This window comes from Empidonax traillii, unplaced genomic scaffold, assembly GCF_003031625.1.
Source record: "Empidonax traillii isolate 1590-97213 ecotype Southwest subspecies unplaced genomic scaffold, ASM303162v1 scaffold13:size3042203, whole genome shotgun sequence".
In the NCBI taxonomy this organism is placed as follows: Eukaryota; Metazoa; Chordata; class Aves; order Passeriformes; family Tyrannidae; genus Empidonax; species Empidonax traillii.
Genome location: NW_020955206.1, coordinates 2,986,666 through 3,004,316, shown reverse-complemented (window position 1 = coordinate 3,004,316; position 17,651 = coordinate 2,986,666). Strand labels below are relative to the sequence as shown.

The 17,651-nt window shown below is 41.8% G+C and overlaps 2 protein-coding genes across 2 annotated transcripts; one reads left to right on the top strand and one right to left on the bottom strand.

Annotated features, from left to right (window-relative positions):
- Nucleotides 1-6: 6 nt before the first annotated feature.
- Nucleotides 7-5,381, top strand: LOC114060984 (arylamine N-acetyltransferase, pineal gland isozyme NAT-10). Its single transcript, XM_027890919.1, has 2 exons — nt 7-736; nt 3,178-5,381. Exon 2 carries the CDS (start codon nt 3,183-3,185, stop codon nt 4,053-4,055), a length of 873 nt encoding a protein of 290 aa, XP_027746720.1. The 5' UTR covers nt 7-736; nt 3,178-3,182; the 3' UTR covers nt 4,056-5,381.
- A 3,916-nt stretch (nt 5,382-9,297) lies between these two features.
- Nucleotides 9,298-17,205, bottom strand: MPHOSPH6 (M-phase phosphoprotein 6). Its single transcript, XM_027890929.1, has 5 exons — nt 17,089-17,205; nt 13,557-13,669; nt 11,883-11,973; nt 10,764-10,861; nt 9,298-10,265 (listed from the first exon to the last, which is right to left on the bottom strand). The coding sequence occupies exons 1-5, from the start codon at nt 17,137-17,139 to the stop codon at nt 10,100-10,102; spliced, it is 519 nt and encodes a 172-aa protein (XP_027746730.1). The 5' UTR covers nt 17,140-17,205; the 3' UTR covers nt 9,298-10,099.
- Nucleotides 17,206-17,651: the final 446 nt, after the last annotated feature.

The window sequence follows — 17,651 nt, the reverse complement described above, 5'->3', positions numbered from 1 at the left end:
CTAAAACTCAGGTGCTTTCCCAGATGCAGCCTAATGTGCTCTTTGCCTTCCCAAAAAGGACTTGCTTTGACATTCCAATCCCATCAAATGAAGAGGGGACGTGCTTGGCAGGGAGAGAATTAAATAAGGAGCACTGCAACACTTTGCAGGAGGAGGAAATGCATAACTCTGTGCAAATAAGTATTTGTTAGGTGTGGCAGCTCCAAAATAACCACCTGCTGCAGCTGAACATTTGAACAGATTAAAAAGGGCAAAGAGGTGTCATTGTGTGCATCCATGGAGCATGGGAACACCCAGCCTGCAGAGCCTTGGCAATTCAGTGGACCCACCAGGACACAGATATCATCCTCCACCACAAAGTGCTGGTTTGCAAAGCAACCATAATTTAATTAAAAAATAATTTAATTTTAAAAAGTTACAAAGCCATTTGCAACTGCCTACTGTAGTTATTTTATGTGGAAAACAAGTTCATTCTGGTCTTAACCAGGGGAAGGCATAAACATCTACTAATAGAGAAGAAACAAAGTTTAATTTGCTCATGGATCAGTGAAGTCCAAAAATGTGCCTTCCTTTTGGGTGGACTCTGCCCTTTCTTGGAATTTAAGATTCAGGAGTGAGGGCCAGCAGAGCTTAGAAAGACAACCCTCACAATCTGTATCCACTCCTGGCTTCACCGACTGGAATAAACCACCCAGAAACTGAATACCTCAATAAATAACAAAGGATCTCTTAAGAGGTAAGTTTTTATTTTCTTAAAAATCCCTCCAAACAAACCAACAAACCCACTTCTTTCCTTTTGTTGGTAAAGGTCATGGGCAGTAACGTATGCAGTATTCTCTAGGAAACATGTTCTAAATATGTGTGGATATAGAGCTAAAATAGCACCTGCTAAACAGGAGCTCCTAAAGAGGGCAAAAAAAGGGACATGCAATTTCAATTCTTCTACCTTTCACTCTTCAGGAGAGGCTTCAATTGACTATGAGACATAGATTCTTTTGTTTAGATACAATACTAGATATAAATACTAGATACAAATTTAGAACTGCAACCTCTTGATGGAAGTCACGTTTTTAGATTTTTAAATTTGTTTAGAAGTATTGCAAGTGCAAAGGAAGCAAAAGTGCAGTCTAATAATCAATAGATTCTGCTTTATGGGAATAAAAACAACTTAAGAAAAAAATTACAAACTATGTGTTGTATAACCCAGAAAATCCATGTGCTGAGGTATTAAGAGAAAGGAAGACAACATGTTTTTAATAGTGGAATTGCTGATAGTGTGTATAGTCCTGGTAAGGAATATTTTTGCATGAGCACCTTCATTTGCACATTCAGAAACAGCTCTTTAAAGTTCTTCTGCTGATGTTTTTCTTTGCATAAATCATAGCTACATTTAGGGGGGCTACCTTTTCCATACCTGCCTTTTCATCTGACCTCCCCACAATTCAAAAGAACAGCAGCTTTCATCTCCTACAGTCCAGGTCTAATGCTGATCAATCACACTGTGGAGCTGCAGAGAGAAATTACAAATAATATAAACTGCAGAACCAGCTTTATGCAGGTGTGATCTGTTTAGCATTCACAATCAGAGATGTTGCAGAAACATCTGGTTTCTGCAAACCAAAAGAGCCCTGAATCTTACATTACACTTAACAAACACTACATTGAGACTATCCTCCAACAGTACACTGAGATATCACTGCAGAAATCCCTTTCTGCAGCAGGTAACATGTAGTTTTTGATGGTGCTCTCTGTGCACTTTGGACAGCTGCCTCTATGCCAGGTACGTGCACAGCACAAATCTGGCACTGAGAGTCATCTTGAGAAATTCAGGTTTGCAGCAAACATTCAGCGGTTCACCGCTGAATTCACCTGAATACAAGAGTCCTCCTGAGTCACTAAGACGTGTCTAAGCCTCTGCTTACCGTGTATGCACAAAAGATCTCCAAGTAGCTTTGTGTGTTGGCAAGAAGCTAAGGTTTTGAGCTAGCTCTGAACTGCTGAAATGCTCAGTGCTCTCTTTGCAAAGGCTCAAGCCTTCGAAACATTTTGTGCCCAGCTCCAGACCCAAGCAGATGATCTCTGGTGTATTTTACAGACAACATCTACTGGATACCTACCAAGGATCCAGCTCGTGGCAGTGGCCAGAGATCGTGATGGGCCACTGTGAAAGCCAGATGACTGTGAGTGGCTTTTCACGGTATTAGAAGACAGAAATGAAGCTGAGTAGTTCCTCATCCAGAAATCTTGTTCATGAGGAGTCCTGCCAAGGCAGGCCAGGAGATGGGCACTGCTGGAGTCAGGACAGGCCGAGGTTGCACTGTGTGAGGCTTGAATAGTTCTCAGTCACACCTTCTCTGGAAGGATTAAAGTGAGTTTTGAGAAAGGCCTAGAGAGGTGTGAAACAGCCCATGTTCATTTTCAGGGCACCCTGTGAGATGGAGGGCAGATGTGCTCTTTCTCTCTGGGGTCACTCACCTCCATCAGGATTCATTATTCCAACGCCAAAATGAGTTTCTACAATACTCAGAGCAGACACAAGACTCAGCGGTCTGTGACTCTTTCAAAGGTCAGAGTTTTTCCAGTTAAAATTATCTGAATAAAACTTGACACTTCACAAAGTGTGCAGGAGTATCATCTTAACTTTTTGTAAATGGTGGAAGAGCAACATGTAGTGACCAAGCAATTCACTGTCACGTCGATCAGTGGCAGACTCACATAAAGAGCATGTGGATCCTGGCTCAAATTACCCTCCCTCCAACTGGCAGACGACACTGCTTCCCCCACTGACCCCCCTTGCACTGGACAGAGGATTTAAACCATTTTTCATGAACCCTCGTACATACTCCCTAGCACGATCTTTTATTTCTTCTTAACCCCACTGTTACAATGCAAATACAGCAAATCCCCCTTTCACAGGCACCACCTTTCACAGGAAGTTGAAAAGGCATCAGCTGATTGCTATAGGGATGCCTCTAAGACAAAAGCAAACTCTCACGTGCACTGCTCTTTGCCTGGGGAGCCATTTGATATGTATGAATGCTTGGTACCTTTAAGAGCTGCCCTGATGAGGTTCAGTAGATTAAAGCATCTTTGCTGGCAGAGCCAGGGCAGTTTTCACAGCATCATGAATCACTGATGTAAAGAAACCAAACCAAAATGCAATTCCTTCCTTTACAGGTGACATGAACCTTGAAGAGTATTTTGCAAGAACTGGCTACAAAGGCTCCCTTGAAAAACAAGATTTGGAAACCCTAACCGATATATTCCAGCACCACATCCGCGCCGTTCCCTTCGAAAACCTCAGCATCCACTGCGGGGAGAAAATTACTCTGGAACTGGAGCATGTTTACAACAAAATCGTGCAGAGGAAACGGGGGGGCTGGTGCATGGAAAACAACCAGCTCCTGGGCTGGGTCCTGAAGCGCCTGGGCTACGACACCAGCTTCCTGGGAGCGTATGTGTTCAACCCACACCAAAACGCATACGCCACCATCATGACCCACCTCCTGGTAAAGGTGGTCATCGATGGCAAAGCCTACATCGTTGACGGAGGCTTCGGTGTATCCTATCAGATGTGGCAACCCATGGAGCTCGTGTCGGGCAAAGACCAGCCCCAGGCTCCCGGCGTCTTCCGCTTCACGGAGAGAAACGCCGTCTGGTACCTGGAGAAAATGAGACGGAAACAGTACATCCCCAACCAGAGCTTCTCTAACTCGGACCTGCTGGAGAAAAAGGAGTGCCGGAAGGTTTATATGTTCAGCCTTGAGCCACGGACAGTGGAAGATTTCCGTTTCCAGTGCACGTACCTCCAGACCTCCCCGGATTCCCTCTTTACAAAGAAGTCCATCTGCAGCCTCCAGACCACCGATGGCTTCCAAGCACTGATTGGGTGGACGTTCACTGAGACCACGTACAACTACAAGGAAAACATGGATCTGGTGGAGTTTGTAACTCTTGAAGACGAAGAGGTGGAAAAAACCCTCAAAGAGAAATTCAACATCACCCTAGATAGAAAACTCATCCCAATTAATGTTAAAGGATCTTACACAATCTAGATGATCAAGAAAACCTACAACAATATGTATGTACACTACCTTCCACTGTCTGTGCAGTCCCTTCTGCAAGGTTATGGGATTCATTTGCAGGTGACTGAAAGAAAATATGTTAATATGGGATTAAAGTGAATTTCACTTTGGGAAAAATTAGGAATTTAAGACTCTTGAGTCAATCAGATAAAATTATTTGCTGTGAGATGACTGCCGTTCAATTTTTGGCACAAACGTAGGATCTGATTTGAATCTAGTTATAAGCTTGGGTAAGAAATATGTCTGGAGAATATTGGACTGCCTGTAGCACACAAATAGGGGTATGGATTATTAATTGTGATATGCTGCCAACACATTTTCTGTGGTTATTATAGGGAGACAAGTCATCTGTGAACATTTAGACAATGAAGTACACATTTAAAACTTCATTTTTCATAAGACCCAACCACTCACCGCTCTTGTCATTTCTCTACCTTTGTCATCTTTGAAAGGAGCATTGGGAGGCATAATTCTTTCACCATCATCCTTAGACAACATATAGTACAAAACAAAAATTAGCATCATGTGCATCCTTATGGCCATCACCACAATAAGCTAAACTACCAAATAGTAATTTTTGGTATGTACAGATTTTTCTGGTGATAAAAATTCTCTATATTGCAGTGTTATTGTGGCTGATGGGCTCTCAGGAGATAACTACAAGCTTTGCTTCTGATAAGTAATCATCCTATAAATGGTGATTAAATGTCACAGCTGGCTTAGATTTACTTTTGTCCCAAAAGGGGTGGAAATGTTGTCTTCTTAGTGTTGCATTTTATTTGTATATCAAAGGTAGAACAATGAAGCTAAGCCCACTATATCCTTAATTCTCTCCTCTCTGTGTATGGCAAACATGAGAGTCCATATAGCTGTCCTGCATGGGAACTGCTTAGCACAGGAGCTTTAATATCTCAAGGGAGTTTGCTCATCTGTATCAAAGTGAAAATAAAACAAGGAGCCAGCCAAATCTAAAAGAAACTCTTTCTTTTGAATTATTTCGCAACCACGTTTCCCCATTTTTTAAAAAACGTTGTTCCTCCTACCATGCTTCTTTGCAAAAAGCCCAACCAAGGAAACCACTAAGAAAGGGGAAACATTCTTAAATACATTAAAAAAGTAGAAGAAGCAGTGAAAAACACTCTTTCTCCCCAGTCTGTGATCAGCCTGAGTATTGGTCAGACATTGATTCCTCCCACTGATAGTGCATTTTTGCTCAAAGACATCACCTGATCATTAATCTCACAAATGCTGTAAGTGTATATATGAAAATAAATAAAAGGAAAATAAAACAATTAAGAGTTGTTTTAAGTGCAGCTGCCCCCAGCTGCATGACTCCTGCATACACCATCTGCTCAGTGGGGTCTGTTCACTCCTGACACCGACCTGCAACCCTTCCCACCTCAAACTTCCTAGAGTCATTAAGGTTGGAAAAGACCTTTGTGATCATCAAGTCCAACCCTCAAACCCAGCACCAGTTTCACTATTAAAGCCCGACCTCAAGTGCCACATCCACGTGTTTTTTGAACTCTTCCAGGGATGGTGACTCCACCACTTCCCTGGGCAGACTGTTCCAATCCTTTATGGCCGTGGTGGCAGCTGATGGCCTGGGTGCACTCATCATTGCACAGGGACAAGGAACTGAGAGCCAGGCAAGAGGTGACAGGGGACACAGAGATCTTACTGAGGTGAGAACACAGCTTTTCTATTAATAATGGAACTATGGGATTTGTTGGGTAATTTGTATTCATATTATTCTCTTATATTAAGGTCCCATTAAGGGGGTTTACCCTTTTCTAAATGATTGATAATTACGAAGTGTTCCCTGAGACCTCGGGGAACATAACAAGCTTCACAACACTCACCACACCTCCATTCTAACGGATGGGAATTCCCATCTGCACTCACCCAGGTAACCAAACCATATTTCTGTATGCAGTGAACTACAGCTGTTTCCTGGTGCTGTTCCCTCTTGAGGACAGTCATTAACAGAGTGGTTATTTTGCCTCCCAGCATCTCTAGAGGTGTTCCTGCTGTTGCTCCCAGATAATTGCTTGGGTTGTGGTAACTCTGTGGTGACTGAAGCTTCAACCCTCTCCTTGACTCCACCTGTCCATAACCACTCAGAGTGGGATTTCTCCTCTCGATGTGACAGTTATAACCAGGCTCTCACCATGCAACATCAAACCACACAAATTAATGCCAGCACACAGAGCTAAGAAACAGTTGCACAGTTTAACCAAAGCTCCCCAAAAGCTGAGGAAAGCAGGTTACTGAGGTGGTGAATGCCAGACCCGAAGTGCCTCAGAGGTTTGAGATGAGGATGGTGTGAAACCAAACAAAACCAAACAAACCCGCAGGCCTCATGCTGGGGTTCCCTTAGCAAGGCATTATTGTACAAGCTGATGTTCTCCCAGCTTGAAAAGAAAGGAATCACCCAAGTCCTTAAAACACCAGCTCTCACAGAAACTCGCATTCACATGTGGAAGAAACTGTGGGATGTGTTACATCCTTCACCACCACTTTGCTTTATTAACACTCTCTGAGAAGGGTTTAATAAGAGCCTAAATGATTTTGCAGTTCTAGTTGTGGACTGTTGTTGAAATGAAGCAAAACAAATGCTTAGAAACGTCCCCTGTGCCCCCAGACTTGTCTAATTCCAAATACAATTTAAAAGTAGGGTATTCCAATTAAGAGAAAGACAATTTCTTTTTTAAGTCTGAATGCTGGATTAAGTCCCAGAATCCCAGCCCAGCTGCCCATTACACACACAGGCAATGCCCAGTGGCAATGACAGCCATTGTAGCATTGCATAATGGAGTGTCTGATTAGAAAACAAGACACAGGACAGAAGAAACACGGTTCAAACTCCATGGCACCACTGAACATCCTGCCCCTCCCCGAAGAACCAAAGTTTAATCAGTTCATGCATTACTAAAGCGAGGACACAGGATGGCTCACTTCAGTTGGACTCTGGTCCTGGACATTTTAAGATCCAATACTAAGCAGAATAAAAGTAAAATGAGAAACATCAGCAAAAAAGACGGAGTTTTACTTCTCAGTACTTCCATGGTTCCAACTTTAGCAGTTATTACAGAAATAAAGACCATCAGCCTGCCAAAGGACCAAACTTCACCTGACAAGGGACAGACTTAACACTAAACTGTGAGCACCAACTACACCCCCACTCTGCTTTGTTCACTCCAACAGGTACCTCAGTGTCGCAGGCACAAACACCTCTGGTGTCTCGTAACACTTCACCAGCTACATTTTGCAGGGAGCCACATTCCTTAATAAAAACACTACTTACCCAACTTTTATTCTCACTTTTCATTTAGAAACACGACCACGTGGGAAAGTTCTACAGCTTAGGAACTTGCACATGAAAATGCATTTGAGTCTGTGTCAGCACCAAGAAAGCTGGAATTAATGTAGGTTCTTTTTATGAATATTTCAGTGCTACACTTACATCTCTATCAAGAGTAGTTCAAGCACAGATTTTGTGCAGCAGAATGTTTCCACCTTGGGTAGGAAGCTAGAATCAGACTTAAATAAATACATATATATATATATGTATTTATATAAATGGAAATGTAGACAGGCATTTCAGAAGATCCCATTATAATACACCTGCTTGCAACTTTGGGCACCTGAGTACATTTAAAAAGTCATGCAGGGCTGATTATGGTCTTGTCTTGCTCACAATAATGCACTATGGATGGTGTATTTAAAGGCACATTTTACAAACTCCCCATGAATAAAAGATTGTGCTAAAAATGAGAGGCTGGTCTTACTGTAGCATTTCAGTAGCTCACTGAGCCACCAGCTAAATGTGAACAGCAAAGCCCCCAGATTTAAAGACAATAAATTGAAATCTACCATTTCTTCACAGTTGGTGTTGAGCATGTTTAGGAAAGAGCAGAACTACCCTCCCCCCTCTCTCAATTCCAAAATCATGGATTTTCTAGGAAGCTGCTTAGCTTCCTAAGTGCTCAGTGCTTATTCAGGCACCATGCCACTCACCTTTCCAGCTGTCCCTGGGGAAATGACATGAAATTAAGGACCAACATGTGGCAGAACAGCCTTTAACTGCTCAAAATTACCCCCTGTTGGACTGGACAGGACGCTGCAATCCAGGAGAGCTCCTTGCCCGGAGCCTTGGCCAAGGCAGACTTCACGTGGAGCTCATCTGAGACACTCTCATTGTCAAAATAACCCCAAAACTCCTTCATGTTGCACCATCAGAAACCTCCCCAGCCCACTGTCTCTCAGGCCATGCAACTGCAGTGACATCTCCTGGTGGTTGGTGGTTCACTAGAACACACCTCACCCCTCAACTATCCAGCACAGCCATGCAGAAATTCGCTCTCCATTCAAGAAACGCGCTCAGTGAGAGAGAGAAGAACCATTTTCCTCCTAATAAGCACAAAAGAATAATGGGATATATTCCAAGTTTTTCTTGTGATGACCAACAATAAATCATTTCTTAGCTCAGGTCACGTCTTGCATGGGAAGAAAAATGTCTTGCCATCATTAACTTCTTTTCAGCTAGCAATAATATATGATCAGGTTTTAAGTAATTGAACCAGTAGCATTTAATTAGCTCTGAAAAACTATCTCAGATCATGAATCACAGCCTTTCCACCTGCATGAGGTCTCCTTACTAGGTTAAAAGTATATTTCTCTTGCCATGTGTGATCCATCTTGAATATCTAATGAGGTGTTCCTGATATATAGATTATAGTTCATATATCACATGCAAAATACAGCAGGACACAGTGTCTCCTTCTTTAAATAATTGAGTTTCATGTCTTGCTTCACTGAGCTGCTAAAAAAAGAAGAAAAAAAAGCCTCTTGTGTCCATGACAGAATGGCCACTCCTCACTTCAATTTAACCCATTCCTCTTTCTCCAGAGAGTCACTTAAGGCATCCTGAGGAAATGCAGCAATAGCAATATTTTATCTTGAAAGGCATTTCACAGAGAACTGCTATGATTTTAGGAAAGACCACACTGACATTTTTCAGTAGGCCCAGAGCACTGACTGACCAAAGGACATGATGTTTCCTCCTACTATGACTTCAGGTGGCTTCATCACACGCTGAACAAATCACTGCACTCAAAGAGTATTTGGGACATCTGTGGCCAGCACAAAACAGGATCACTTCTTATATCAGACTGTAGGAAGCATCATTTTTTTTTAACATTAAATAAGCTAAACCACAATCATTAGGCACAAAACCCCCACAGTTTTTATTCAGCTCTCAGGAATGTTTCAGAAGCCGTTATTATGCTTTTACGACAAGACTTGGATAATTATAAGATTGAATTTTTTTTTGCTGAAAAAGAGGCAAGATTAGCAAACTTCTTTTAGAAGACAGAAACTAAGACTCACAATCTGCTCAAATGTCAAATTGTAAACGTTGCCCAATATTTGGCTTGCTCTATAAAAAAAAGTTGCACTACAAAATCCTCTATTTTTAAATAAACTTTATAAAAAATAAAATTCAATAAGGTGGATTTTATCTCTCTGTTCTTTTCCCATCTTATTTATAGCACAGTTAAAAAAAAAAAATCACAAAACCCCCATGTTTCTGCTGACTTTTTTCAATTTGATGACAGTAAAGGTTTTCATTTTCATTATAAAGAAAGCAGTGGAAACTGAACTGCCTTGCTGAATTGGACACAGCTCATCTTTACTTTGAATAGTTCTTTCAGATGTTAGCCTAAATTGTAAATAACAGTGCTCTCCATTGCATGAGATACCTGATCTGGTTGTGCACAACATTTAAAGAGACTGGTGGGGTCGGTGCCCCGCACATTAAAAGCTGCTGAGGGAGGAAAGGATGTATAACATCCATTGTGACACATCCACTTCGAAAAATGTCTGTCGTGGATGGCTGACATTTCAGTGAGAACAGAACAGGTTTACAAATAGCAAAATCTCCAAACAACCTCCAGTTCGTGTTTGGCAGGCATTAGGTAACATTTCTATTGGTTCCACTTGTGCAGCTGACATTAATCCTGAGGTTTTAAGAACATTTTCTTAGCTTTTTTCCTAGGTATTATGTTACTATTCCTATCTTCATCAACTTCACCATCTTCATCATCATCATCCTTGAGTACACGTTGGTCTCTCTTTCTCAAAAATTTCTTCCCTATTGTTCCCACTAATGTTTCGTATCTGTAAAGAGAATAAAAAATTTTACACCTTTTACTAAAATTGGAAAAGAATTCAATGGAGCAAATCATAAATCTAATCACCAATTCAAGTGGTGTAAAAACCCTGGTCATTAAAAGCCCGAGAAGCACAAGTATTACATGATGGCCTATTATGTCATTATTCATTCTGACACCCTGAATTGTTAGCAATTGCTAACAAGGAGGGAAGTAGCATAGAATACCTGGATATCAAAGGGCAGAAGTTATTTTATCCCCAGAAGTGATGGAGATTCCACTGAATATAAACCAGCATTCCTGGAAAATCAGTTCTGTACAGTCTGGTTTGGGTTTTTTTTTTTTTTTTTTTTTTTTTTTTTTTTTTTTTTTTTTTTTTTTTTTTTTTTTTTTTTTTTTTTTTTTTTTTTTTTTTGGGTTTTTTTGGGTTTTATTTCCCCACACATAATACAGTAACAAATCACATTCCTAGCTAGTGTTCATTATGTCATAAAATATAACTTACCTTCTGGCCATTTCTTCATCTGACACATCAGCCTCCATTTTATCATCCACTTCAATTTCTTCTTCCTTGCACTTGGAGTTCATTTGGATCATTAACTTCTGAAAATGAGGTAAGAAATAGCTTAAATATGTAACCATGTCACAATGGCAACTGTGCTGAAATTCACAGGTGGGAGAAGCACATAAAAGCTAAGAATGAAATTTTACAATTATTTACTGTGTCTGGCCAGGTTTGAGCATATTGTTATAAAAACTGATGAAGAAGAGGCAACATGCCTGTCTGCTGCTAAGCTGAGCTTAGAGTCTGCCTTTGAGAAAAGAGGCAACACAGAGGGAGTGTTTTCAGCGTCTTGTAGTACTCAAACATCCTAAGGGGCACTCCAGACATCTTCAGGAGACCAGAGAATTAGATCATAATTAATTTCTCATTGTGAAGTTACCACATAGTCCTTGAAACAGTTTTTTGTTAAGAGGGGAAAAATACCTGCAAAGATTCACACTTAAAGCCATGAAGCAATCAGATGCTGAGTCACAGGGACAGCAAGTTCAAAATAACTAAAAGAATGCCCTAGTAAATCATCTTGCATAGCCTTCTGCAAACCTTTTAGTCTTTGCACCTTCATTTTCTTGCTTCAGTTCAGTGGTATCCTTTTTATTACTGCCCCTGTGGAGTTCTACCAGCACGAATCACTCCAGAAAGAAATTAAAGACTCTGTTTCCCAGCACTTTTACTTTGGAACTCTAAGACCTTACACAAGCAAGCGTTGAATAAAGAGGGCTGAATGCTTGTAGATGGGACTCTGCATTAAATGTCAGGAGGAAAAGTGAGCTTTTGTTTTGGTGAGCAGCATGTGGGATGGTTTCCTCACTTCAGGGAGAGAAAATCTGCAGGAGTCATGCAATTACTGACTACCAACACAGGGAGATAAAAAGCTTCCATTTACCAGATGCTGCATTGATCCAACATTTTGGACTGAATCATGGAGTTCCTGCACATGAGAGGATTTATGGAAGGCGCTGCAAAGGCCAAACAGGATGCAGTGTGAACACCCAAATCCCCACCCCCAAGGGCTTCAATCCTCATGCGAGACCCCCTCAAACCAGGGCATTTAAACAGTACCTCGACTTCTGGATTGAATCCTTTGAAGGACATTCTGCCATAAACCAGATCCTCACACCGCACAAAGCTTCTCTCTTCTATTATACAGCTCCTGCACAAAACCCCAAACCCAGCAATTGGTCAAATGGTGCACTTCAAAATAATCAAATTAAACAAATGCAAAAAGGATTTGCTGCCTCCCCCCCCCCCCCCCAAATAAACAAAACCACAGTGTATTTTATACCATCAAGCACTTTCCGAAGCTTAATTGTTTTGATAAATCTTTCAGCAAAAGGAGCTTGGAGTGCAAAGGAATCCTTTTTGCCAGTAAGGCTGTGCCAGTTCCACATGCAAAATTAACTCTCCTGACAAAAAGCACTCTCTGCTGGTATGATTCCACCTACGTTAATACTTTTCCCAGAATAAAAATACCACATAAGTATCACTCTCCAGGTGGCATTACTATACCAGCAAAAGCTTCTAATTAATTTTTCATTGTGCCGTTAGACCTGGCATTAGTTTGAGTCTGTCAGGACATAAAACACTGTCATTCTCTGTTCAGCAGGGACAGATTTCCCCCTTCTCCCTCCTTTTTTCCTCCTCTAATGAGCATGGAGTGAGAAAAGAAACATGACCCTGAGTTGTTCATAATACACGTGTCAGATAAAAGTATTTCCCTGAATTGTTCCCTCCTTCTTTTCCTCACACATGTATGTACCTGTTCCCTCATCCTCTTCATCTCCCATGTGAAACAAACTCTCAGGATCACAGGAAGTTGGGCTGAAGAGATTAAGCTCATTCTCCTGCCTCAAGGCAGTATCAGTTAGACATGTACCATGAACAGCAGAGGTCCACCTAACCTGTCCTCAAAGGACTTGCAGTGATGAAGAATCCAGTGTCTCCTCAGGCAATCTATTCCAGAGCTTCAATAGCCTCATTGTTAGAAAAATTCCCCCAATGTCCAGCTTGAACCTTCCTTGCTGCAACTGAAGCTCAAATACCTTTTTGTCACATCCACCAAGAGCAATGGAAAAGAGTTTATCAATGACCTCATTCAACTACAGTTAATTCCTTGGGCCCCAGCTTTTTCAAAATTGTGTATGTTCTCCCTCAATGGAATTTTTTTTACACTTGTGAAAGGATGAGACCCAAGCAGTTTTAAAAGTGGTTTTCCTGCTATTTGAAGCACGTTTCTAAAGAGCAGGACATTTTCTTCCTTGTTAGCTAAGCCTTCCTTTATTTTTGCCATTATCTCTTCTATTTCAAAAACAGGATTTGAAGTGAGCTGGACACAAGGAGACAGAACTGTCCTGAATGAACTTAAACCGTGTGACTGGAGCTGAATTTACAAACACGAAGTTTCAAACTTCTTTTTTTTTTTTCCAAATGAAGGGAAAAAGCAGCAATGAATGAATAGGTCCCTGACTGAAAGAAACTAATTATATGCATCCAGAACAATGTGTGAGTGAAAGAAAACAACACACACAAGAATTGAAAGTAGGTCAAATTACAATAGGCAACCTTGAGAACAGCCCTGAAAGTAAGAAATAAAGTTGTAATGCCAGTCTGTCACTGTTTCTGCTTCTGTTAACTGTTCATTAATAATATCTATTTTATAGAAAAAAAATACAAATATACTATTTCCATTTCAAAACAATCCAATGATGATAAGAAGTACAAAAGGTTACAGCTTACTCTTTTTCCTTTAGATCTGGTACATCAAGATACCAGTGTTCTTCACTAATTATCTTCTTTTCTTCCTCTTCTAGTTGTTTTTTAGTTTGTGAATCCAAACCCCTTTGCATGAACTACAAAAAAAAAAAGACACATAAACACACAGCTTCAGTTTTTTTCACCATGAGTATGTTCTGAACATGCAATAATTTTATGATGGCAACTAGTCATTACATAATATTTAGCAGTTGATAAAAAGTAAATGCTTTTTTTTTATTTTTCTCTGAGTTTGGTCTAAGTCTGGGCAAACAGGCCATGGAAAATTAAACAGCTGCTGATCACAGCAAGTCAATAGTCAGTCACATCTGCACTTACAGATAAAGAAACATCTTTCCTGGTTGGTTTTGATGGATTTGATTTGTCACAACTCTGTAACTTTGCTAAGGTTTTTCTAATCTTTCAACAAAGGCCAAAGAGAACATAATGGTGTTGAAGTTATTGCTGCACATCAGCAACCAGCTCCACCCACACAACTCAGAGCTAGAGGTAGGTCATAACCAGGCTGTCCTTTTTTTGAAACACCTGTACTTTCAACCAGCCTCTTCTTTTCTCAGATTTAATTTAATTTAATGAACCGGATTGCATTTGTAGCTCTGAAGGTGCAAACCTGCCTTTGGAAGTGGAAAAAAAATAACGGAGACTTTGAAACCAGATTATGGAATCAAGTCTGTGCTAAAGGAAGATGTTACCAGCTCTTCACTTCTCAATGACGATCCACCAAAGCACCACTTGATATATAAGCACCTGTCTGCCAAAATAGCTGAGACCAATAATAAAGTTTAGGGCAAGACTGCTATTTTTGCCTAATACAAGGACATTCCCGTCAATCCCTTCCTTGGTGATAACCCCTGTCAGGAGATGGGAACAGGCAGGTAGGGACAGTGACCTCTCAACAGCTGGGAATAGAAGAAGAAATCTGTCACAGCCTACGAAAAACTGCTGAGAGCACAGAAATACAGACCTCAGGTCTGTGAAACAACTGCTGTAATTTCCATTTGTCTCAAGCCAGGTGCCTGAACTGAGTGACAACCTTAAAGAAACAAGCTGGAAAAAAACCAGAACTCTTCACAATATTCCAGAAACAATCCCTGTGCTCTCACATCCCACCTAGGAGGTTGTGACCTCCCTTAGGATCTACAGAAAATGTTTGAGTGGCTGTATCTGTCACAGGTATACATTTATAGGAATTATAGGAATGTAATTCTCAGATAGAGGCAAGGCTACCAGTACAGTTTAGCCCCAGAAGGCATCACAAAACACCTTCCTCCCACAAAACCCTGCATTGCTGAGTTTATTTAAAATATATAGGTAACACAGATGTGTAATATATGTATTTAATAAACCCCACACATCTTTTCAGTCCCTACAAAATGCCCAAGCTAACCAAACCAAACTCTGAAGTAAAAGCCAACAGAGCTAACATCTCATTTTACATTTATATTTCTATTTGCATCCACTGTACAAGATCTTTAATGCAAGAAAAATTGACTTCTGTTTTCTGAGTCGATTCAAAATGTGTCAAAGCTTTCCAATTAAAATTACAGTATCTTCTTGAGGAAAATAAGTGAATCTATCATGTGGAAAACCACATTGCTCAAGGAAATTGGTTAGCCAGTCAGAAATCTCAACAGGAGAAATATCTGCTACAAGCACCCAATTAAATAATCATTTCACATTACATTTTAAAGATCATGTTCCTAAAGATTACTACAGGAGTAACTAGTTAAAATGTATGTGGTCATGTTTATCTAAAATGTAAACACAGAGAGATGAATTAAATACATACTCACTGGGCTAGACACAAAGTAAGTCAGTAGCTGAGTGGCTGGTTGGATTAGTTTCCCCAAGCAATGGGACCTGGATGAAATGGTGTAAAAGTGTGAGCCATCCTTATGTGGCCCAATATTTACTGTAAATGGTCCTCACAACACTGCCCCTGACCAGGTCACCTCTGGGTGCCACTTCACCCCTCCTCGCAGTACCTGCAGAGGCAGCTGCTAAAGGCTTAATTAAAACATTTGTAAACAAGAAGATCTGCAGGAGGGAAGTGCTAAATGCAAGGCCCGTGTACGACCTTTTCAAAACCCACTCCTCTCTTCAAAGCTGGTTACTCCTGCCTGGACTGTAAACCTGCAAATGTCACAGGCTGGTTCTTCACGGCCTTCCATGGAAGGAAGTCTGAAAACCTGCTTTTGAAATCTCCAGGGGGTTAATAAACTGGCAAGCAACAGGAGTAAAAATTTTTATTTTTCAAGAGAGTACTATATAAAAATAGGAAAAAATAATGATGCTGCAATCCAGGTTATAAGAGCCAGTAGTGTGACATTCAGACTACCTCAGCTCAACACCTACTCCCTTCTGAGAGGAGGCAAGATGTGTTCCATCCCTTCTGCATACAAGTTTTAGTCTTTCATTAGCACCATCTATTAATTGGGGTAAATATTCCATCGTTTCAATGCAGCAGAGTACAATTCATGGTAAAAATTAAACTGATGTCAACTAAACTCTTTTCAGCCAGAATGTGAAATATAGCCCGATATATATATATGTGGGGAAAAAACGGTTAAATAAAACACCACAAGCAAGAAGCCACAAAGGCCCCATCATATTCAGTTATAAAAATTGAATGGATATTATCATTAAAAAAAAAATAATGGGAACTCCACTATTACTGGTTGTTTTCCAGCAATAAAGAACTATCAATCAGAGGAGAATGTACTCTACTGAATTAGGAGCTGTAGTACACTGTGTGAAGCAGAATCCATTAGCCAGTGAGCACAGAACAATTTCACACTGGTGACACGAGATTCACAATTCCAAGAGTAACAGGCAAGCCAGGATGTTACCAAGATTCTTCGCATTTATAAACTGGGAAAAGAGGTTAACGCTGCCATTCAGGCTGGGGATTTCATCAGCAATGGAAACAGTGAGAAAAAATGGACACAATACAAAGGAAAAAGAAACTTCCCCCGCCCTATATTAAAGGCCCCACTCCCAAATAAAGCAAGCAGCATTACTATTTTAATTTCCACGTGGTGGTGGGGCAAGCCTTATAATTTATATTCAGAAAAAGCAACCCAGAGCAGCCAGATGGAAGAAAGGCCCTCTCGAAAGGTGCCCCGGAGGTGGCTCTGGAAGGGGCACTTTGGCTGGAATCACGAAGCTGCTCTGCCGGTCCGAGCCCCGCAGTTCATAACCCCCCGAGACCCCTCGCCAGCGTTCAAAGCAGCGATTTCTCGCTGGGGGAGCTGGAAGGGGGGAGCAGCCCAGAACCCTGGGCCGGCCACCACCGATAAAGTGGATTTTAAACGTGGAAGGCACCGATGGGGGCCTGGCACAGCGGGCTGGGCACGGGAAATGCCCCAAACCAGCGCGGTTCGCCCGGGGGACACCCACCCCCTCCCCGGGCCCGCCGCCCCCATCCCGCCGCTCCCAGCCTCCCCTCACCCCCGCGCGGGGCTCAGGGTGAAGCCTCCCCCGCTTCCCCCCTCACCTTCATGCGCAGCAGGTTCTTGGACAGCTTGGATTTCACCTCGGCAGCCATGGCGGCCCGCAGGCCGCGGCGGATCCCCGCGCTCGCGTAGCGCCCAGGCCGCGCCAGGGGCGGGGGCGGCGCGGGGAGGCTCCACCTCCGGCCGGGGGAGCGGGGCCTGCCCACGGCACGGGCGAGGAGAAACCGGCCGTGAAAGTAACACCTTGGCGGCTCCCTCTCTCTGAGGCAGACCCTGGGGGTGTGCCCAGGGCGTAGATCCACCTCGGTGTGAATTAGGAGGGAAAACCCGAGATGTCTTATGCGCGCTTGTGGTGCTGCCAGTTTGTGGCTTCATCCGTGGTTTTCTGGTAGTTCAAAGACAAGGAAAAAGAGTGTATATATAAAATCTGTCTTGCATTGAGGCTGCTCGACTTGTTTAGCTTTCATTTTTTTACACCCAGTCCCGGCTTTGACTTGCAATAAAACCCCCACCAGTCAAAAAATGGTCAAATGTGATTAAAACTGGAAAGCACATACATTCAAAGATACTATAAAAAGCTTCAAAGCTTCGTTAGCCCCTGAAT

Bases quoted from the DNA above. Each gene is read 5' to 3' on its own strand.
- MPHOSPH6 (XM_027890929.1), bottom strand. From the start codon at position 17,139: ATGGCTGCCGAGGTGAAATCCAAGCTGTCCAAGAACCTGCTGCGCATG. The intron at 13,670-17,088 runs GTGAGGGGGGAA...TTTTTTTTGTAG, and splicing joins AGAACCTGCTGCGCATGAAG to TTCATGCAAAGGGGTTTGGA. The intron at 10,862-11,882 runs GTACTGTTTAAA...CCTCATTTTCAG, and splicing joins GATTCAATCCAGAAGTCGAG to AAGTTAATGATCCAAATGAA.
- LOC114060984 (XM_027890919.1), top strand. From the start codon at position 3,183: ATGAACCTTGAAGAGTATTTTGCAAGAACTGGCTACAAAGGCTCCCTT.